At 38.2% G+C, this 16,317-nt stretch overlaps 1 protein-coding gene across 6 annotated transcripts; it reads right to left on the bottom strand.

The window, feature by feature from the left end:
- Positions 1-254: 254 nt before the first annotated feature.
- mov10l1 (Mov10 like RISC complex RNA helicase 1) lies at positions 255-14,709 on the bottom strand. Of its 6 annotated transcripts, none has more exons than XM_026918692.3 (27): positions 14,552-14,709; positions 13,280-13,384; positions 11,628-11,815; positions 11,197-11,353; positions 10,957-11,069; positions 10,610-10,800; positions 10,370-10,510; positions 9,739-10,146; positions 7,886-8,086; positions 7,580-7,694; positions 6,861-7,038; positions 6,665-6,735; positions 6,435-6,526; positions 6,095-6,153; positions 5,851-5,960; positions 5,600-5,684; positions 5,240-5,421; positions 4,168-4,314; positions 3,693-3,814; positions 3,418-3,517; positions 3,086-3,232; positions 2,608-2,781; positions 2,258-2,407; positions 2,041-2,148; positions 1,014-1,154; positions 796-887; positions 255-337 (listed from the first exon to the last, which is right to left on the bottom strand). In XM_026918692.3, exons 1-27 carry the CDS (start codon positions 14,694-14,696, stop codon positions 304-306), a joined length of 3,756 nt encoding a protein of 1,251 aa, XP_026774493.3. In that variant the 5' UTR covers positions 14,697-14,709; the 3' UTR covers positions 255-303. The 6 variants fall into 6 exon arrangements, with proteins under 6 accessions (XP_026774493.3, XP_053093083.1, XP_053093079.1 ...); XM_053237108.1 differs by lacking the exon at positions 14,552-14,709 and adding an exon at positions 13,905-13,933; XM_053237104.1 differs by lacking the exon at positions 14,552-14,709 and adding an exon at positions 13,847-13,929.
- Positions 14,710-16,317: the final 1,608 nt, after the last annotated feature.

Raw genomic sequence — 16,317 nt, 5'->3', positions numbered from 1 at the left:
ACAAGAGAACATCTAGGACTTTCAAGTATCTACTTTTAAACCAAGATGCACACACAACTTATCTTCCTTACCTATTAAAATACGAGTTTCCAGAATTGTATACACCATCATACAGCACCTACAGTTTGTGTGATATGTAATTCTATATTAACACAAATTATATTTTTAAAAAAAACAAACCAAAAAAAAAAACTATGAATATAAATGTAAAAAAGTAAAAGCAGACAGAGGAGAGTTTATTTATTTATTTTTTATTTGATACACAACATGACTCTTTACAGCATATCCAGTTCAGAATTCGGCTTAATACGTGTTTTCCTTCGCTTTAGAAGCAGCCCTTGTGGAGAAAAAAATAATAATAATGACTAAAAAATTAATAAAACAGTAATCTTGATCTAGCATCAACCATTTTATCCACACTAACATCTATCTCTATCTCTCTCTCTCGTTGCGAAAAACTAATTCTGTATTCTAAAGAATCCAGTCTATATAAAAGTTCTACAAAGTTGAAAATGGTACATATAAATTAATATATATATATATAGATATATATATATAGATATATATATTAATTTATATGTACCATTTTTTTACATATATATAAAGGTTCTACAAAGTTGAAAATGGTACATATAAATTAATATATATATATATATAGATATATATATATTAATTTATATGTACCATTTTCAACTTTGTAGAACTTTTATATAGACTGGATTCTTTAGAATACAGAATTAGTTTTTCGCAACGCCTGACTCTCTAATAGCAAAGCTGAGAGCATAAGAGACAAACCTATCAGCAGCTCGCAGGGAGACAGGAGGGTCACAGCCAAGGAAAGCCCCATTCTCATAGGTGTACTGCAGCAGTGCATGAAAACATGGGTCCTGTAACATGACATTAAACAGACATGGACAGCTTCAGGCACAAAGAGATGTTACAGAACATGTTTATTAGTGTTTATAATCTGCTTTGAATTCCTGAACCTCTGGACAGATGTAGGGCAATACTACCTTGATCAGGACGTGTGGGTTGCCGATGATGATAAGAAGAGCTTTCGGTCGCGTGATGGCCACATTGAAGCGTTTGGGGTTGGACAGAAAGCCCAGTGCACTCTGCAGATCGTTGCTTGGTAGCGCCTCATTGGAGCGCACCTGAGGATTTAGAATTATGCTGAAACCGAAGCATAACTAAAACAGCACAATCAAGGTCTTTTTCAGAAATATATTTTTATACAGTTTAAAAAAAACAATAATTTTTAAAACTCTTCCAGATCATTTCCATGACTTTCATATAGTACTGCTTATGGAAAGTAATCTTAGAATGAATCGTATGCAGACAACCTAAATGTAAGTCAAAAACACAACTCCTGATAACCGCTTATTCTCACACACACACACACACACACACACACACACACACACACACTTCCTCAATAAATAATTTTATCACTTTTATGAAATATTTGAAGTAAAAGATATGGGCTAAGTTACCAGAGATTAGTGGCTGGTTTAGCTGTCAAGTTTAAATTAGTTCAAACCCACAAACCACCAATGAATATACAAAATGACCCAATAGCACATGACTAAAGTTCAGATTTTAAAGCAATAAAAAAAAGCATAACAATTAAGCCCATTTAAAATCCCTCATTTGGTCAAAATTTCATGTATGTTAGTCATTTTCCAGGTCTACTTTTCAAAGTAGATTTCCATCTCAGGGAAATTCGCATAGTAAAACAAAGGTAAATAAATTTATGTAGAGTCACTGCTGCATGCCGAGATCTAGAGTGTTTAAAGTGTGTAAGCAATGTCAGCTAAGAAGAAAATATGCTTAAACGTGCTCTCCCAATGACCTTACTAGTATTTCCACGACAGTTTATCCATCTGCCATCTTTCAGGCAACTCAAGACTTGAAAACTAGACTATAAGTGTCCGTGAGAGCTCTTATCCAAAACCACAGATCTGGTCACTAAATATCTTTTCTGATCCTGTATCAGTCTAGAGTAGGTTTAAGGTCAAAGGGTGTGAAGCAGCATGTTACCGTAGAGAGGATAATGACCAAGAACTCCTGTCCTTGGAATTCCTCAACTGAGCCAACCTTAATGTCAGCAAGCCCAGCCCTGTGCAACAGCACTCGAATCTTTTCCACCTGATGACAGGAATAAGGGGGGAGAGGGGGAAAAAAAAAAAAAAAAAAAAAGGGTTTTTAATGTAGACTGTAAAAGTTCATGCGTACATGTGTAGAGAGCATAAGAGACCTGTTTTTTGTAAGGAGTGATGATGCCAATGTCAGTAGCTGGTATGGGGTTGTAGAGTCTTTTCGCCAGCTGGCAACAGTAAAGCATGGCCTGCACTGCTTCTCCAGGGTTAAACCAGGACGGGTTAGTGCCTTCCCTCATCTCTGTGCCCTGTAGGTGGATACGGAGCAACAAATGGAGTAGATTTTTTAGACTAAATTATGCTTACTAATTGAGAATATGCATGCTTAATGAGAAAAGCAACACGACATCTTGGATCCTAAGCAGTTGTGATGTGAATTTTTTGGTTAAACCACACCATGCCAGGCAACATAATTTAAGCTACATATTGGCAGGAAAGGAAGCTGCACCCTGACTCCATGGAAGATGAGGGGAAAACCCTTGGTAGGAAGGCGGCTCCAGTGACACAGGGAGTCCACGACAGCTCTCTGTGAGCGTACACACAGCTCACCACCGTAGAACAGCCGAGACGGTAACTCCAGTAACACTTCATGGGAGCGGTAGTTATACACCAGCTTAGTCACCTTAAAACAGGAAAAGACTAAAAATTATTATTAAAATTAAAAATAAAAAAAAAATAAATAAATAAAAAAAAAAAAAAAAAAAAAAAACTACAGGTGCTACAAAAGAGATCAGTAGTGTAGCTATCTAATGAGGCTGTTCAATTTATCTAAAGCTAAAGTTTAACAGCAATGACCACTGAATTTACATGAAATAAAATGTAACACTAGCAACATATGAATTTAGTTGCACATTTTCTTTACTACACTTGCAGCAAAGGAAGAGAGTGGGACTATGAGCTGATTTTATGTGTTAATGTTTTATCACCAGTAACGGGTTGTAGCCCTTCTCAGTGCAGGAATACAGAGGGGTGGCCATCAGTCTCTCGAGCAAAGACACTCCCAGTCCAAAAGCTTCAGCAAGTTTAGACTTCACTACTGGACCCAGCTGCTTTGGGTCTCCAGCCAGGACTATCTTTATGAGAGGGGAAAAACAAAAAAAAGCAAAATGCAGACCAAAAAATGTATGCTAAATATTGTATACTGTATTTATCTGCTAGTTGAGCTATATTGTTATTAATACCAATTTAAGTTTCTTATAAACTCATTTTTTTCTGGTTATTTTGCTCAGAATATAGGTACAAAGAATGCATGTCCAACCTGGCCCGTCTTCTCACACACCAGGCCCAGAGGAATCAGAGACTCAGGCTCAGTAGCTTGACCAGCCTCATCCAGAAACACATGAGTAAAATGGCCAACACTAAGGAACCAAACACATGCAGTATTTGTGGAACTTCAGCAATATTAGTGGGATGCCTAGGAAACCTTTCAAAACCGTATAAAATACGGTTGACTAGTGCTCTCCACTCTTGGTAAACAATTTACAATAAATTTACAATAATTTACAATTATTTATCTATAGCACTAGTTCTCACCCTAAGCCAATCTGGTAAAACATGCCAGCGCTGGAGCAGGTGCTGACAACAATACGGTGGAAAGAAGCATGGCGTACATCCTCTCCAGCATGACAGTACTGTCGCAACACCTCAGGGACAGACTGCAAGCATACAGAGCACTAAATCTTTTCCAAACCAAATGACCAGTTTAACAAAGCACATAAAATGTGTATTTAGTAGTTATTACTGCAGTTAACTTGTATTTTTTATTTCTTGGCCTTATTTACTAGTGGTTCAATAAGGAGCTCTGAGGAGAACTTCATGTCCATAAAAATAGAAATAAAATCTACTTTAAGTAAACATTCACAAAAATACAATCACTAAACCTAGTATAAATAAACACAAGGAAAAAAAAAAAAAAAAAAAAAAAAAAAAAAAAAAAAAAAACGAGAACTCTTTAAAACAGCTAAAAATTAGCTGGTCTTTATCAGTGCGCTTGTGGAGACTGCAGTACCTCCTCAATCCTGCAGGTGGCATTGACTCGTGCCAGGCTGGCAGCTTGCAGGTAGCCGCTCTCATGCAGTCGGATACAGACAAGATCTGCAGCGCTGTTAGATGGAGTGCAGACCAAAACACGACTGCCTGGCACACGGTAATACACCTGCATATGCAAGCACTCACAGTTAATATTTTGGACTATATTACATAAATGAGTGAACGAATAATTAAATTGTACCAATAAATAAATAATACAAGTAAAAAGTGAGCGTAAATAAACTTACAAAAAAGACATTCATTCATTTATTTTCCTAATTAACGTATGCAACATGAAATACACCCTGAAATTAAAAATCTTACTTTTACTCATCAAACACAGAAGGGTTAGTGATTTAGTATTTATGGCACTCCCAATTCCTGTTCAATTTTCAACAATTGAGCAGTGAGTGAGTGGACTGACAAGGCAAGTCAGTCATCGCCACTGCAACACTCAGAAGCTCTGGTCAAACAGACAGATAGTTATTCAGAGAACATGTAGGAAACCTCATTTTCATTAATTCAACTTCAGTAACCACTTTATCCTGGTCAGGGTCACAGAGGATCTGTAGCCTATCCAGGGAACACTAGGCACAAGGCAAGAATGCATCCTGGATGGGACGCCAGTCCATTGCAGTGCATCATGCACATTTACACGCTAACAGCAATTTGGCATAGCTATGTTTTTGGGAGGTGGGAAGAAACTGCCATTGATGTTCTGTGATATTTTCAGCAACTACTTTGTTCACAATATTTACTATCATTTAAACCTGTAAGTGCTAATTATTGCAAAATTCTTGTATGACTGTGTGATGCAATCATGTCAACATGAACCAGAATCTCAAAGAAATGTTTCCAATATCTTGTGGAATCCATGCCATGAAGGATTGAGGCTGTGTTGAAAGCAAAGGAAGACCCTACCCAGTATTAGTACAGTGTTCCTAATAAAGTGATCAGTGAGTGTGCATTGCCATTTATTTAATATTGTCTTTAAATATTCCTGCATAATGGCAGACAGAGAAGGAAAAACGAGTCAGTCATGTGATGAGTACCTGCAGTATGGCCTCTATGAGCGTGATGGTTTTGCCTGTGCCTGGGGGGCCGAAGAGCACATAGGGAGTGGGGCGACACTCTCCACTGAGAATGCGTTTGACTGCCTCCTTCTGAGCAGGGTTAAGATTACAGTTAAAGAACTTGCCTGGGTCTGGGATGGGCTTAGCCACTGTACATAAATCTAACAAAAAAAAGTGAGACAAGCAAGACAATCATGCTCACACTACAAGCTTTGACCTCCTCAACAGCAACCAGTAATGACAAGCACAATGATTAGTCAGCAATCCTGTGGCGTGCAGGAAAATCATGACTAAATTTGCATAACCTAAATATAAATAACTTGCTCAATTATGGCTTACCTGTTTTTGTCTGTGTTGCCACAGAGACCATATCCATAGTCAGAGAAGATGGCTTCCCCCTATTCTCACAGGGTTTTTCTCTACCCTAAGAACACCATTTCACCATTATCATTGTAAGAACATATTTTAGGTGTGCTCTCTGATAACATTCACCTTAATCACTGCAGTACAACAAGAACATAGAACATAATCTTGCTAACAGTTCTCAATCCAGTACTTGTTAGATTTCTTTAGGAAACATTTCCACACACCTCTTCATCTTCTTGGGTTGTTTTGTTTTCGTCCTGCTTGGGTGACAGTTCAGGCTCCCAATCACCTGTCCACAAAGGGCTCTGCAGCTGCAAATATCTGGGGAAGAGCACTAAGCCACCAACAAGAGATGAGAAATACTTCATCAAAAGACTCCTTCTTTCATAAACAGCTGCATAAATGATACATGCGAGAAAAAAAAAGTCAAAACGGGGAAGGGGGAATTGCTTTCTAGCCTTAGCTCACCATTCTCTCGAAAGTGCTTGGTCTGTTCCAGAGCACAGTGGCATCTTTTCATAGGCAGTCTGGGTTTGAGAACAAACACATTCTGATAATTATTCTGATGGATTAACATGAGGGATATTTATGAATTTCAAAGTAATTTAATCCAGACATGGAATTTTATCAGCATATTCTTGTCACTTATACGTATATAGCTATAATCATTTATTGATCGCGGTTAGGTGCATGTTTTTCTTAGTTACAATGCAACAGAAAGCCTTAAACTGGTCTACAGTCAGTACTAAATCCAGTGATGACTCATAATAGCTCCACTGCTGTTTTACAAGTGAGGTTGGATAGTCACCTGTTGTATGTAAACTCCACGTCCAGTGGCTCCCCCAAGTAGCTATTCAGTAATTCTGTGTTTACCCGCAAACTCACATCCTCCTCATTGATCTGCAGGTGTCAAGCATCAGTAAACAAAACTACTACAAATGTAGTATAAAAGATAAGCTTTGCATAGGTTAAATTTAGTACAGACCACACCCATTATTTATTCATAAGACAAACTGAAGTCTAAATGAAGCAGAGCACCTCAGTAACATAGCCGATATACTCCACAACAAGCCCTCCACTGCATGGCTTCTTCAGAACAACTTTGTCTCCTGTTAGAGACCAGACACACACACAGCTTTAAAACATAAAATCATAAAACATGCTACACTCAAAAGATCATGACCGAGCATGCTGAACTGATACAAACATATCAACTGAGAGAGCTCTTCCTCACCTATGAAAAGACTGGGCCTTCCTTCACTCAATCCAGGCACCTCCAGGTGCAGGTACCCTGCTCCCTTCCTTAGGAGGGCACCACTAATACTGAACTCTCTGAGCTCTCTTTCAGCCTGCAGCTCCTCCAGCCAAAGCAGGGTAGAGAAACGAGGCAACATGGAGGACAGACACAATGGCTACAGAGGAAAAGAGAACATGAGTGATTAAAGTTTTTCTATGCCAGCCTGAAAGCTGACAAAAATATTACAATTTGAACTTTTTTTTCTGTAGTAAATTTTATTTTAGTTTCAATTTTATCTGTTTTTTCCCATTTGTTTTGAAATTGCTAGGAGTACAATTTCAGATGTAAAAAACTCATAGATTTCAGATTTTTAAGAGAACTACAAATACAGATTCTCCTCTCTTCTCTTCGCAGTCATGGTGCAAGCATGGCAGAAGACCGATTGGCTAAATGCTGAGTTCGACCACTCTGAAAGCATATTTTTTTCCTCAGGGAATCCTGGTTATTCACTTTTGATCTAAATTACATGAAATCTTAGGGTTCTGATTTTTTTAAAATCTTAAATCTTAACCTTAGCAATTTATATTCAATTCAGATACATCAAATATGTAAATACTTTTATCAGCTTCCAGGCAATTTTTCAAGGCAATGCATTATACACCTTTGAAACCTGAGACTTTATTCCAAGCATCCACACACTGTAAATTATCCCTTACCTCCCCAAGAGCAGGCTGAACTACCAGCACATCGGTTTTGGCCTCCACACAATCTCTCAGGGCCTGTGGCACTGGGTAGTTCCCCAGGAAATTGGGCAGATGCCGTCTCACCAATCTGAACAGGAAAACACACTAGAACAGGCATTCTCAAACACACGCCACAGTAACAAATCTCAGCCAGAGGCTGTGACTTAATTTGCCAATTTGACAAGCAGCAGTGCCAAATGCAAATACACCAGACTGTTATTTCCAAGAATATCCACTTGTGCTTGTGTTTGTTCGGCTCATTTGTGTTTGAACGCTCACCTGACTGGAGGTGCGGGAGGCATGACAGTGACCACCTGAGCAGGGGTCTGTGGTGTTGGTGGTAGCAGGGCTACTGGACAGTAGGGGGCACTGGGCTTCAACAACTTCTCCTCCACACTGCTCACAGAAACCTCCAAGCGCCGCCCGATGGTGAATGTGGAGAAGTGCAGCAACAGCAGCTCTGCACATCGGCCCAGGTTCCTACACAGAGCACAGTTACGGTCACAAAGTTAACTCACTGTCTCATTACCCAACAAACCTTAGAACGTTTTTTCAAAGTGTCATATCTTTCAAATGTGACAACTTCCTTGTAATGCATTTTGTATACTTTGCTTTTTAATATAAGTGCATACAAACAACATTTAGTACCATTTTCATAAAACTGCTTGTTTTTACTTGCGCGATAAATGCATATCAGTCCAAAAAGATATTTCTTAAAAGTATACATGCATACCCTGCATATTGACTGTGTGTTGACTGGCTTACTAGTTGAAAGGTCCGTGGACAAAACAGGATAACACCTTCAGTGAGAACTTTTTTTTACTGGAATTTTTACTGGTAACCATTTTGTGTAAATAGTAACATTGTGTCAATTTCTGTGATGCTAGTACTTTTTCTCTTCAGTTTTGTCGTTGCCAATTCCCAGCCATTAATTAATTCCCCATCACATGAGAGTTACCAATAGGGCTGCACAATATATCGAAATTATCAAAATATCACAAATGTAAATATCACAATAGGGCTACATATTTCTTCAATATCGCAAGGGCTACTTCAAAAAGTTACAAAAAGTCAAAGTTTTAGGGCAACGCAGATAGCAGAGAATGCTTTCTTTTCCTTGAAAGAACATGAAACATGTCATTGTCAGCTTTGATATATATATAATTTAAATTGATTTTACACACACAATTTTACACAGCATTATCGTACTTTATATTACATATTTCTTCAATATCATGCAGCCCTAGTTACCAACCAGGAAAGGTACAGATTAACATATGCTTCCTCTGAGAAATATGCAGCTCTGCCATCGTATCTTTTTCCCCCACTGCTGCTCATGTCATCACAGGGCAGCTACCTGCCCTTCCTTCAATCTCCTAAAACAGGGTGAATTCTTTTCTGTTGCACCACACAGTGGCCAAGTTTGACCATTTTAATAATAAACGCATGTATGGGATTAATAATTAGACCAAAAAAGGAAAGCAATAGTTTTTCATGCAAATGGACATTTCATCAATCATTCATAGAAACTTTAAGGAAATAATTATACGTCGACATTTAAGATTATTTTACACACAGCTTTATAAACGATCCCCTGCTCTGTTCTGGTATTTCTTTTTATTATTTAGTATGAGACAACATTTAATCAAGCTCAATAATCTAGATATAGTTACTACACTGCACTTTGTCAGATCATATACAATTTCTTTCAGTTCACTGCATTCTGCATGTTAATATTTGTTGGGTCACAGGCAAGCTTGCGCTTTTGGCGATATCTGGATTTTATATTGTGTTACATGCTTTAACCTCATATCTTAAAATCAACTGTATGTGAATGAGTATATCAACTCCACCTGGAGATGCCCTTACACCCAGCTTCAGAATTATTGGCACCCTTGGTATAAATTGGTTTAAAAAAGGCTACGGTGGGGAGAAAAAACCTTGGGGGAAAAACTTTATCAAAAAAACATTTTTAACAAAACCATGTGACAATTTATAGCACCCGCTGTCTTTCTTTTTGTGCCAAAGCCACTCTGAGTGTTTGTTGCTAAAAAGGTCTATCTAGAGAACTCCAGGTGCATCCATTTGTGATTAAATGAAAGAAAGGATTTCTCATTTAAACATTCGCTTACTTAGCCTGGCAGCCTACAGCAACGGACACCTTCTCTCCTGGTAATATTTTCAGATTTCTCTCTATTGCCCGCAGACGTGGTGCCTCCTCAGCATTCTTCTCTCTATCATCTGCAACCCCTTCATCAATATCTACATCAATATCATTTTCATGTCTTTCCTCATCTTCCTCCACAGGTACAGAGGAAGGATTGGGCAGCACATAGAGGCCATGCCCCGCTATAAGGCCCCTGCCTGGGGCCCGGATGAAGGGCATGTAGGGGTTGGCTGGGACGGTTTGTTGAAGCTTGGGGTTTGTTGGAATGGCAGTGCTGGCATAACGTGGTGTCAGTCCAAATGAAAACTGCTCCTCAGAGTCCCAGCCAGCAAATTCACAGCACTTCAGTTTGTGAGTCTCTGAACCAGTATTGCTGAACAGGAAACCAAGGAATAATATAAAATGAGAGAAAATAGTTATAATATTTAATAACAATCCTGTTACATATACATCATCTTCATAATTATATCTGTAATCTGGTATATTTAAATTTGAAAACTAAGTAAAAAAGATCATATAGACTGAAATAGTTTATACAGTCACTGTGATCTCAATCACTGACTGTGCTGGACAGACTGTGTCTCATATTAACTCACTGAAGAAAGATGAGCAGCTCTTTACTCTCCCCCAGCAACAAAGATCCAAACTGTGTTTCTTCACTGACCACCAGTCCTCCCTTATTTTCCAGCAGTGTCTGGATTTCATCCTCTGGCAACATCGTCACCGACCCATTCAGGCTATACAGTGTTAAAAAGCAAGAAATCTTCTGTGTGACTCAAGGAATAAGTGGACAAATTAAAGAACAATGGGTGAACGCATGAAAGGTGGTCACTTGCCTGTGTTTATTAATGGGGGCCATACAGAGTGCTCGCCAGCAATACAGTGACTGATTGCTCTCCACCACCACAACACTCACTACATCTCCTCGTGTGGGTTTGTATCCAGCAGGCAACAGCAGAGAATCCAAACTGAAAAACACACTGTCTCCCACAACCCCACTACTGCCAAACATACTCGACACACACACCTGAGAGACAGACAGAAGGGACGCAGTATTAGTTTACATAAAAATATAGGTCAATCAATTCTACAAATAGACAAACTGAAAGAAGGGAGGTAGATGGAAAAAAAAAAGACAGAAATAAAGAACAGGAACATTAGCTGTGTGTGTGTTTGGACTGACTTGGTCCATGCGCTGGTATCGTAGCGGGGCAACAGTTCGAGCCTGACTGCTCCACTCCGTGGGGCTAATGAAGTATTCTGCCTGCACCCAGTCTCCTTTCATAGGCTCAAAACCTAAAACAAGGACACACAATCACATAACAAGCTTACTTCAATCGACTGACGTCATATTTATCATATATGACATCATATTATTAAATATAATACAGCATTATTCATGAAATAAGTGTTGACGCTTGACCTTCACACAGGGCAGATCGAGGGAAATATGTCGTCTGATTTATAAATCCGCCATCTTTATCACATGACGTTACTGTTCCAATCAGAGACCGGAGCTTATTAGCATCTGTTTCGAGCGAGCCCCTGCCTCCATCCCATGCATCCAATTGCCTCTCTACCTACAGAAAGAATTTCACAGGCATAGATTCTACTATTATTAGTACGTGACCATGGCTAGTATTTCCAAAACCTGCAAAATAACACTTATGCAGCATGCATAAGAATCACCTCAGTATGCTTGAGCAACACCTAAAGCTAGGTTTTGAGCTAATAATGCATGATTTTTGCCATTCAAAGTCACAAAAGAATAATTGATAGGCTACATGCTCCATGTCATGTGGTAAAATAAAAAAAGGAAATTAGTAAAGATGTACAAGAAGGCATGGTACCAACCCTTAATGCCCTCCACCCTCCATGGGCTCCGTCTCGAACGGCCAGAGCATTAACAGCATCACCCACGTGCAGAGGCACTCCTCCCAGCACCTCTCCAGCAGTGAAGTACACAGAATGGTCAATCAGCCCATAATTCTGACACAGCTGAGTCACCACACCGCCTCGCATCTGCCGTATCTCCTCCATACCTAAATACTCAAAAAATATGGAGATATCACAATAAATAGCAAAGCCTAGCATGCAGATCTTAAAGTAAGAAATGCCAGAACAATGTCTGCCAGAACTAAGCATGAGTTGGAAAATCATGGTTGATCATTTATGGATATAGCAGGACTATTTATCGAGTACGGATTACATGAATCCACAGTTTCCTGAATCATGTGAATGCCATGATTCATCAAGAGCTATACAAACACTAAACTGGTGGCTAAACTTCTGCTGATAAAGCATCAGAATGTCAAGATCACAATAAACTAGCAATACATGTTGAAGCCTTTCCAAACACTGTCCCTAACCATCATGATTATTAAAGTGTAGTCCAAGTCAAGTCAAGTTTATTTGGTTATCATTTGCAGAGTATCTCAAGACATATGTACATTAAAATGCTTATGGAGAAGCTCAGGTAAACTACCTGTAGAATAAAGCTGGCTTTACACTGTATGATTATCAGCCTTATTTTGCAGTCACAGGTAAAAATCACACACCGTAAAAGAATCCTTTGTTTGTTAGGTGAGATCAGCAGTCTTAGAACACATAGTGTGATATGCTCACCGGAAACCGATTTAGTGTCATTGCGACCGAAGACAACCAGCAACAAAGTTCTGGCAGTGTCAGAATGTTTTTATTAAAATCTCAGACACTGCTACTTGTATAAAAGCCATCAATCAAAGGATGGCTCAGGTTTATGCAAAACAGATGAGACAGCTACAAATACGGTAATAGCAATGGCAAAACTGTAACAACACATTCCTTCTAAAGCTCACTTTAAAGAATGTTTGTTTATGCCACCCGATTTACTTCTCGAGCCCGGATCGCTATGATTGATGGTGTAATCTGAAGGTAATTATTTTTTAAACGCAGGTTTACTTTTATTGGAAGAGGATCTTCATCACTTAATCTGACAGGGAGAATGTTATTGCACGGTCTGTTATAGAATTTGGCCAAGATTTTATCGGAATCATCTCATACATACAACAAGTAATAATCTTAAAAGACACCGTGTAAAACTGACGTAAGGAACAGATTTTATTTTATTTTTAGATAACCCTTCAATGGTCAAGGTCACTGACCACTATCAGAATTGTTACAGTTATGTTATATTATGTTATACTATATTAGTAATTGTTAGTTATATAGTGCTGGTCATTTTAACTAATTAAGTTTATGAGCTTATGCTAAAATATATTTTTTTAAAAAAGGATAAATGAGGTCAACTAGATTCAGATGGCAATTTTATTAAAATGGTGCTGTTCATAAGTGTAGAAACTGTTTCTTCTTTTTAAAAACTTGGTTCTGTGGACAGATAAGAAAAGTTCACCAATAAACTGTAGAATGAGGCAAATATTTTAAGTGTTGGCTTTAGCTTTTAAAAATGAATGTGTTGTGATTTGATGAGGTTTGTGTGAATGTGTGTTTGAGAAGGCCTAGCTTACCTGTGCTGTAGTAAAATCCATCCTCTTCATCCTCCACTGTCCTCCAAAGTGGAGAGAGCAGCTTAGAGATGAGAAACTGTACAGCAGACACCATGACTTCTCTCACTGCTAACACACAACAAAAAAGATTAACGAAAGCTAGAAACTGCAATAAGGAAAGTGAATGGCGGATACAAACGTTTTACAAACTGGAAAGCACTGAATACAACACCCAGCGTTTCCTCAGGACAAGTTTGCTTGCTAACTTCAGTCAAACTGGCTAGCTAACTAGGCTAGCTAAAAGGGGTGAAATAAAGCAAAACTTCCACTCATTACAAATAAAGAAAGACTGTTTAGCCGAAATGCTATATGGACAGTACGTAATAGGACAATTTTAACTGCAGTTATAAACATGTTTCCAGGTCAGTTACTGAGGTAATTTAGTTACCTCCTTTCTGTCACTAAACAAAACCCGCGCTTTATCCTGACAAACTTTCCCAAACTGTCGAGTTACTGTGATTAAAAATGTATATAGTAAGGATATTCTGCTCAAATATGCAACACTTCACGATATAATATAAGGCTAACTTTAATGCTGAAGCTTGGAGATGTGATAATAAACTGCTGACTCGCTCAGGATCTTCACCTCAATTGCAAACATGACATTTTTGAGTCATTTCACTCAGGTGAGTCATTTGAATCGGTTCAGGTAAATGATTCGTTACACCGTTTGATCAAATGAACAGGTTGATCAACTGCCTTCAGTCAGAAAGCAAACTGTCAGTGGTGTAAAAGTGTTTTTTACTTTATATACATTTTTATTATTTCCCTTAGTTTAGGAGTATTTAGGAGATTTATTATTCACAGCCAACACGAGCCAACCTGAGACGCTGACTGAATGAGCCAGAATGAACTCACTGACTCACTCAAACGACTCCCTAAAGCAGAGAAGCGAATCTCTACGGGATGAAATTAGTCTCAAAATTATTAACAAATGCATGCATGCACAGTTATCCATGAACGTGATAATTATATTGCAAATATATAATATTGCAAAAATATTAAAAATAAAAATAAAAAAATTGCAAATCATGCATCTTACTGTCCACAAACAAATGCCTAACAATATGTGTGCGAAATTCAGAATTAAATGAATGTGCAGCGATTTGTAGAAATAAACACATATTTGTGAATGCAAATGTTCTCTTTTGTATTAATGTATCATAATTTGTGCATGCAAAAAAAATAAAATAAAATAAAAAAAAATGTGCATTTGTGCATCAGGTGACGCACGTGCAATCACTGACGTCTTCTCTGAGTCGATTCTGTTCGGTTCATTTGGATCTTGAGACTTTCTCTGCGCGAGTTTAGCCATGCACGCTCCACACATAAACAACACATAAACAACTAGCAATGCATAGGCCCCATTGCTGCTCATGAATGCGTGCACACCTACCCATCGATTTGAAAAAGTTCACAAATGTGCGTTACTACCCTTAAATATTTTTCAGCTTGAGTCTGCGAAATTATGTAAATGAATGTGCAGCGATTTGCACAAATAGAGACATATTTGTGAATGCAAATCTTCTCTTTTGTATTAATGCATCATAATTTGTGCATACAACAAAAAAGATGATTTGCATTTGTGCATCAGTTGACGCACGTGCATTCATTGACGTCTTCTCTGAGTCGATTGTTTTCGGTTCATTCGGTTTATGTGTGCATGGCTAAAACCGCAGAGAGTCTTTCTTTCTGCGGTTTTAGCCATGCACACATAAATATCTCCCGATCCAAACACAACTGTGTCTAAGAAAAGCAGTTAGCACTAGCTACTGTAGCAGTCTCATATTTACAGAGTTGATGTGGCACGTGCCCACTTGTGCTTGATTTGAGAACAAGTGCTAGTGGACGGTTTTGGCATCCTCCCAAACAACCTCAGAAACATCTCGTAAAATGTATAATACTTATTTAAACCAGCAAACTGCATGGGTAGGATTGCACAAATTATAAATGTTTTATCTGTATCTTAAATTTGCACTTTATTTACACAGTACTTCTGAACCCAGTTTGAACTAGCCACGCCCCTGATGGGAGTCGAATCTATAAGCTTTGGAGTCGATTCACCTGTACTTGTGATCTGTCAGCAAGTTACCTCTGCAAGGTTCCTGATGCAAGGAACCCAAGCACAGACAGAATTTTCATGCCCAAATGAAGTAAGTGATTATCTCTAGTACTACTCCAGTCTGAATGGTTCTGAATGGTTCTTGATAGCTGATAGTGACTCATTAGCCACTCATCATAGTGGGGGGAAAAAAGTCTTGGAAAATGCACTCTCTGCTTAATGTGCCATCAGTGAGGTTCTAACAGCCATTACAAGAACCATCAATCTTTACTCACAAATTTCTGCTCATATAGAGTTTAATTAAAGAGTTTCATACAGAGCTCAATCCCTTAAAACCAGGGGTTCTTCATCTTTATGCAGTGAGGAACCCCTTTAAGAGGAACAGAATTTCCACAGACCCCCGTATGACCACAACACAGATTTCATTTTAAGAACAAGCCAAATATATACCATGATATTAAGTAATTTGAGCCATTATGAATTTTCCACTGCCCACTGCATCATTAACATTTCATCATTAACACTTCATCATTAATGTCATTATTTCTAACATTGACAGATTAACAAGTTAATTTTATTTATACTTGTTGACGGTAATCTCCACCACCATCATGTAATTTATAAAAAATACAATATAGTCAGGGATCCCCTGGATATACATCACAGATCCCTGGATAAATATATGTTTCTTTATTGATTATTTGTGTAAGTATTTAGAAAATGTAGTAATCAGTACAAATCTTTTGCTCATTAATCTCAACTAAGTTTCTTATAGGCATTCTTTAAAATTTTAAATTAAAAAATTTTAAATTTTAATATCCACTTTTTGATTCGGGTTTCCTTATGTTTTCATAAAGTTTCATACTGAACAGACCAGTTGAAGTGTTCCTAGTAGGAAGACTTCTGAAGAATTTAGAATATGCCCTTGCATGATACA

The sequence above is a fragment of the Pangasianodon hypophthalmus genome, chromosome 9 (genome assembly GCF_027358585.1).
Source record: "Pangasianodon hypophthalmus isolate fPanHyp1 chromosome 9, fPanHyp1.pri, whole genome shotgun sequence".
Taxonomy (NCBI): domain Eukaryota; kingdom Metazoa; phylum Chordata; class Actinopteri; order Siluriformes; family Pangasiidae; genus Pangasianodon; species Pangasianodon hypophthalmus.
This window is presented reverse-complemented; position numbering and strand designations above follow the sequence as displayed.

Bases quoted from the DNA above. Each gene is read 5' to 3' on its own strand.
- mov10l1 (XM_026918692.3), bottom strand. From the start codon at position 14,696: ATGAGCAGCAATGGGGCCTATGCATTGCTAGTTGTTTATGTGTTGTTT. The intron at 6,154-6,434 runs GTGACTATCCAA...TCTCAAACCCAG, and splicing joins GTGGAGTTTACATACAACAG to ACTGCCTATGAAAAGATGCC. The intron at 3,518-3,692 runs GTGAGAACTAGT...TTGGTTCCTTAG, and splicing joins TTTTACCAGATTGGCTTAGG to TGTTGGCCATTTTACTCATG.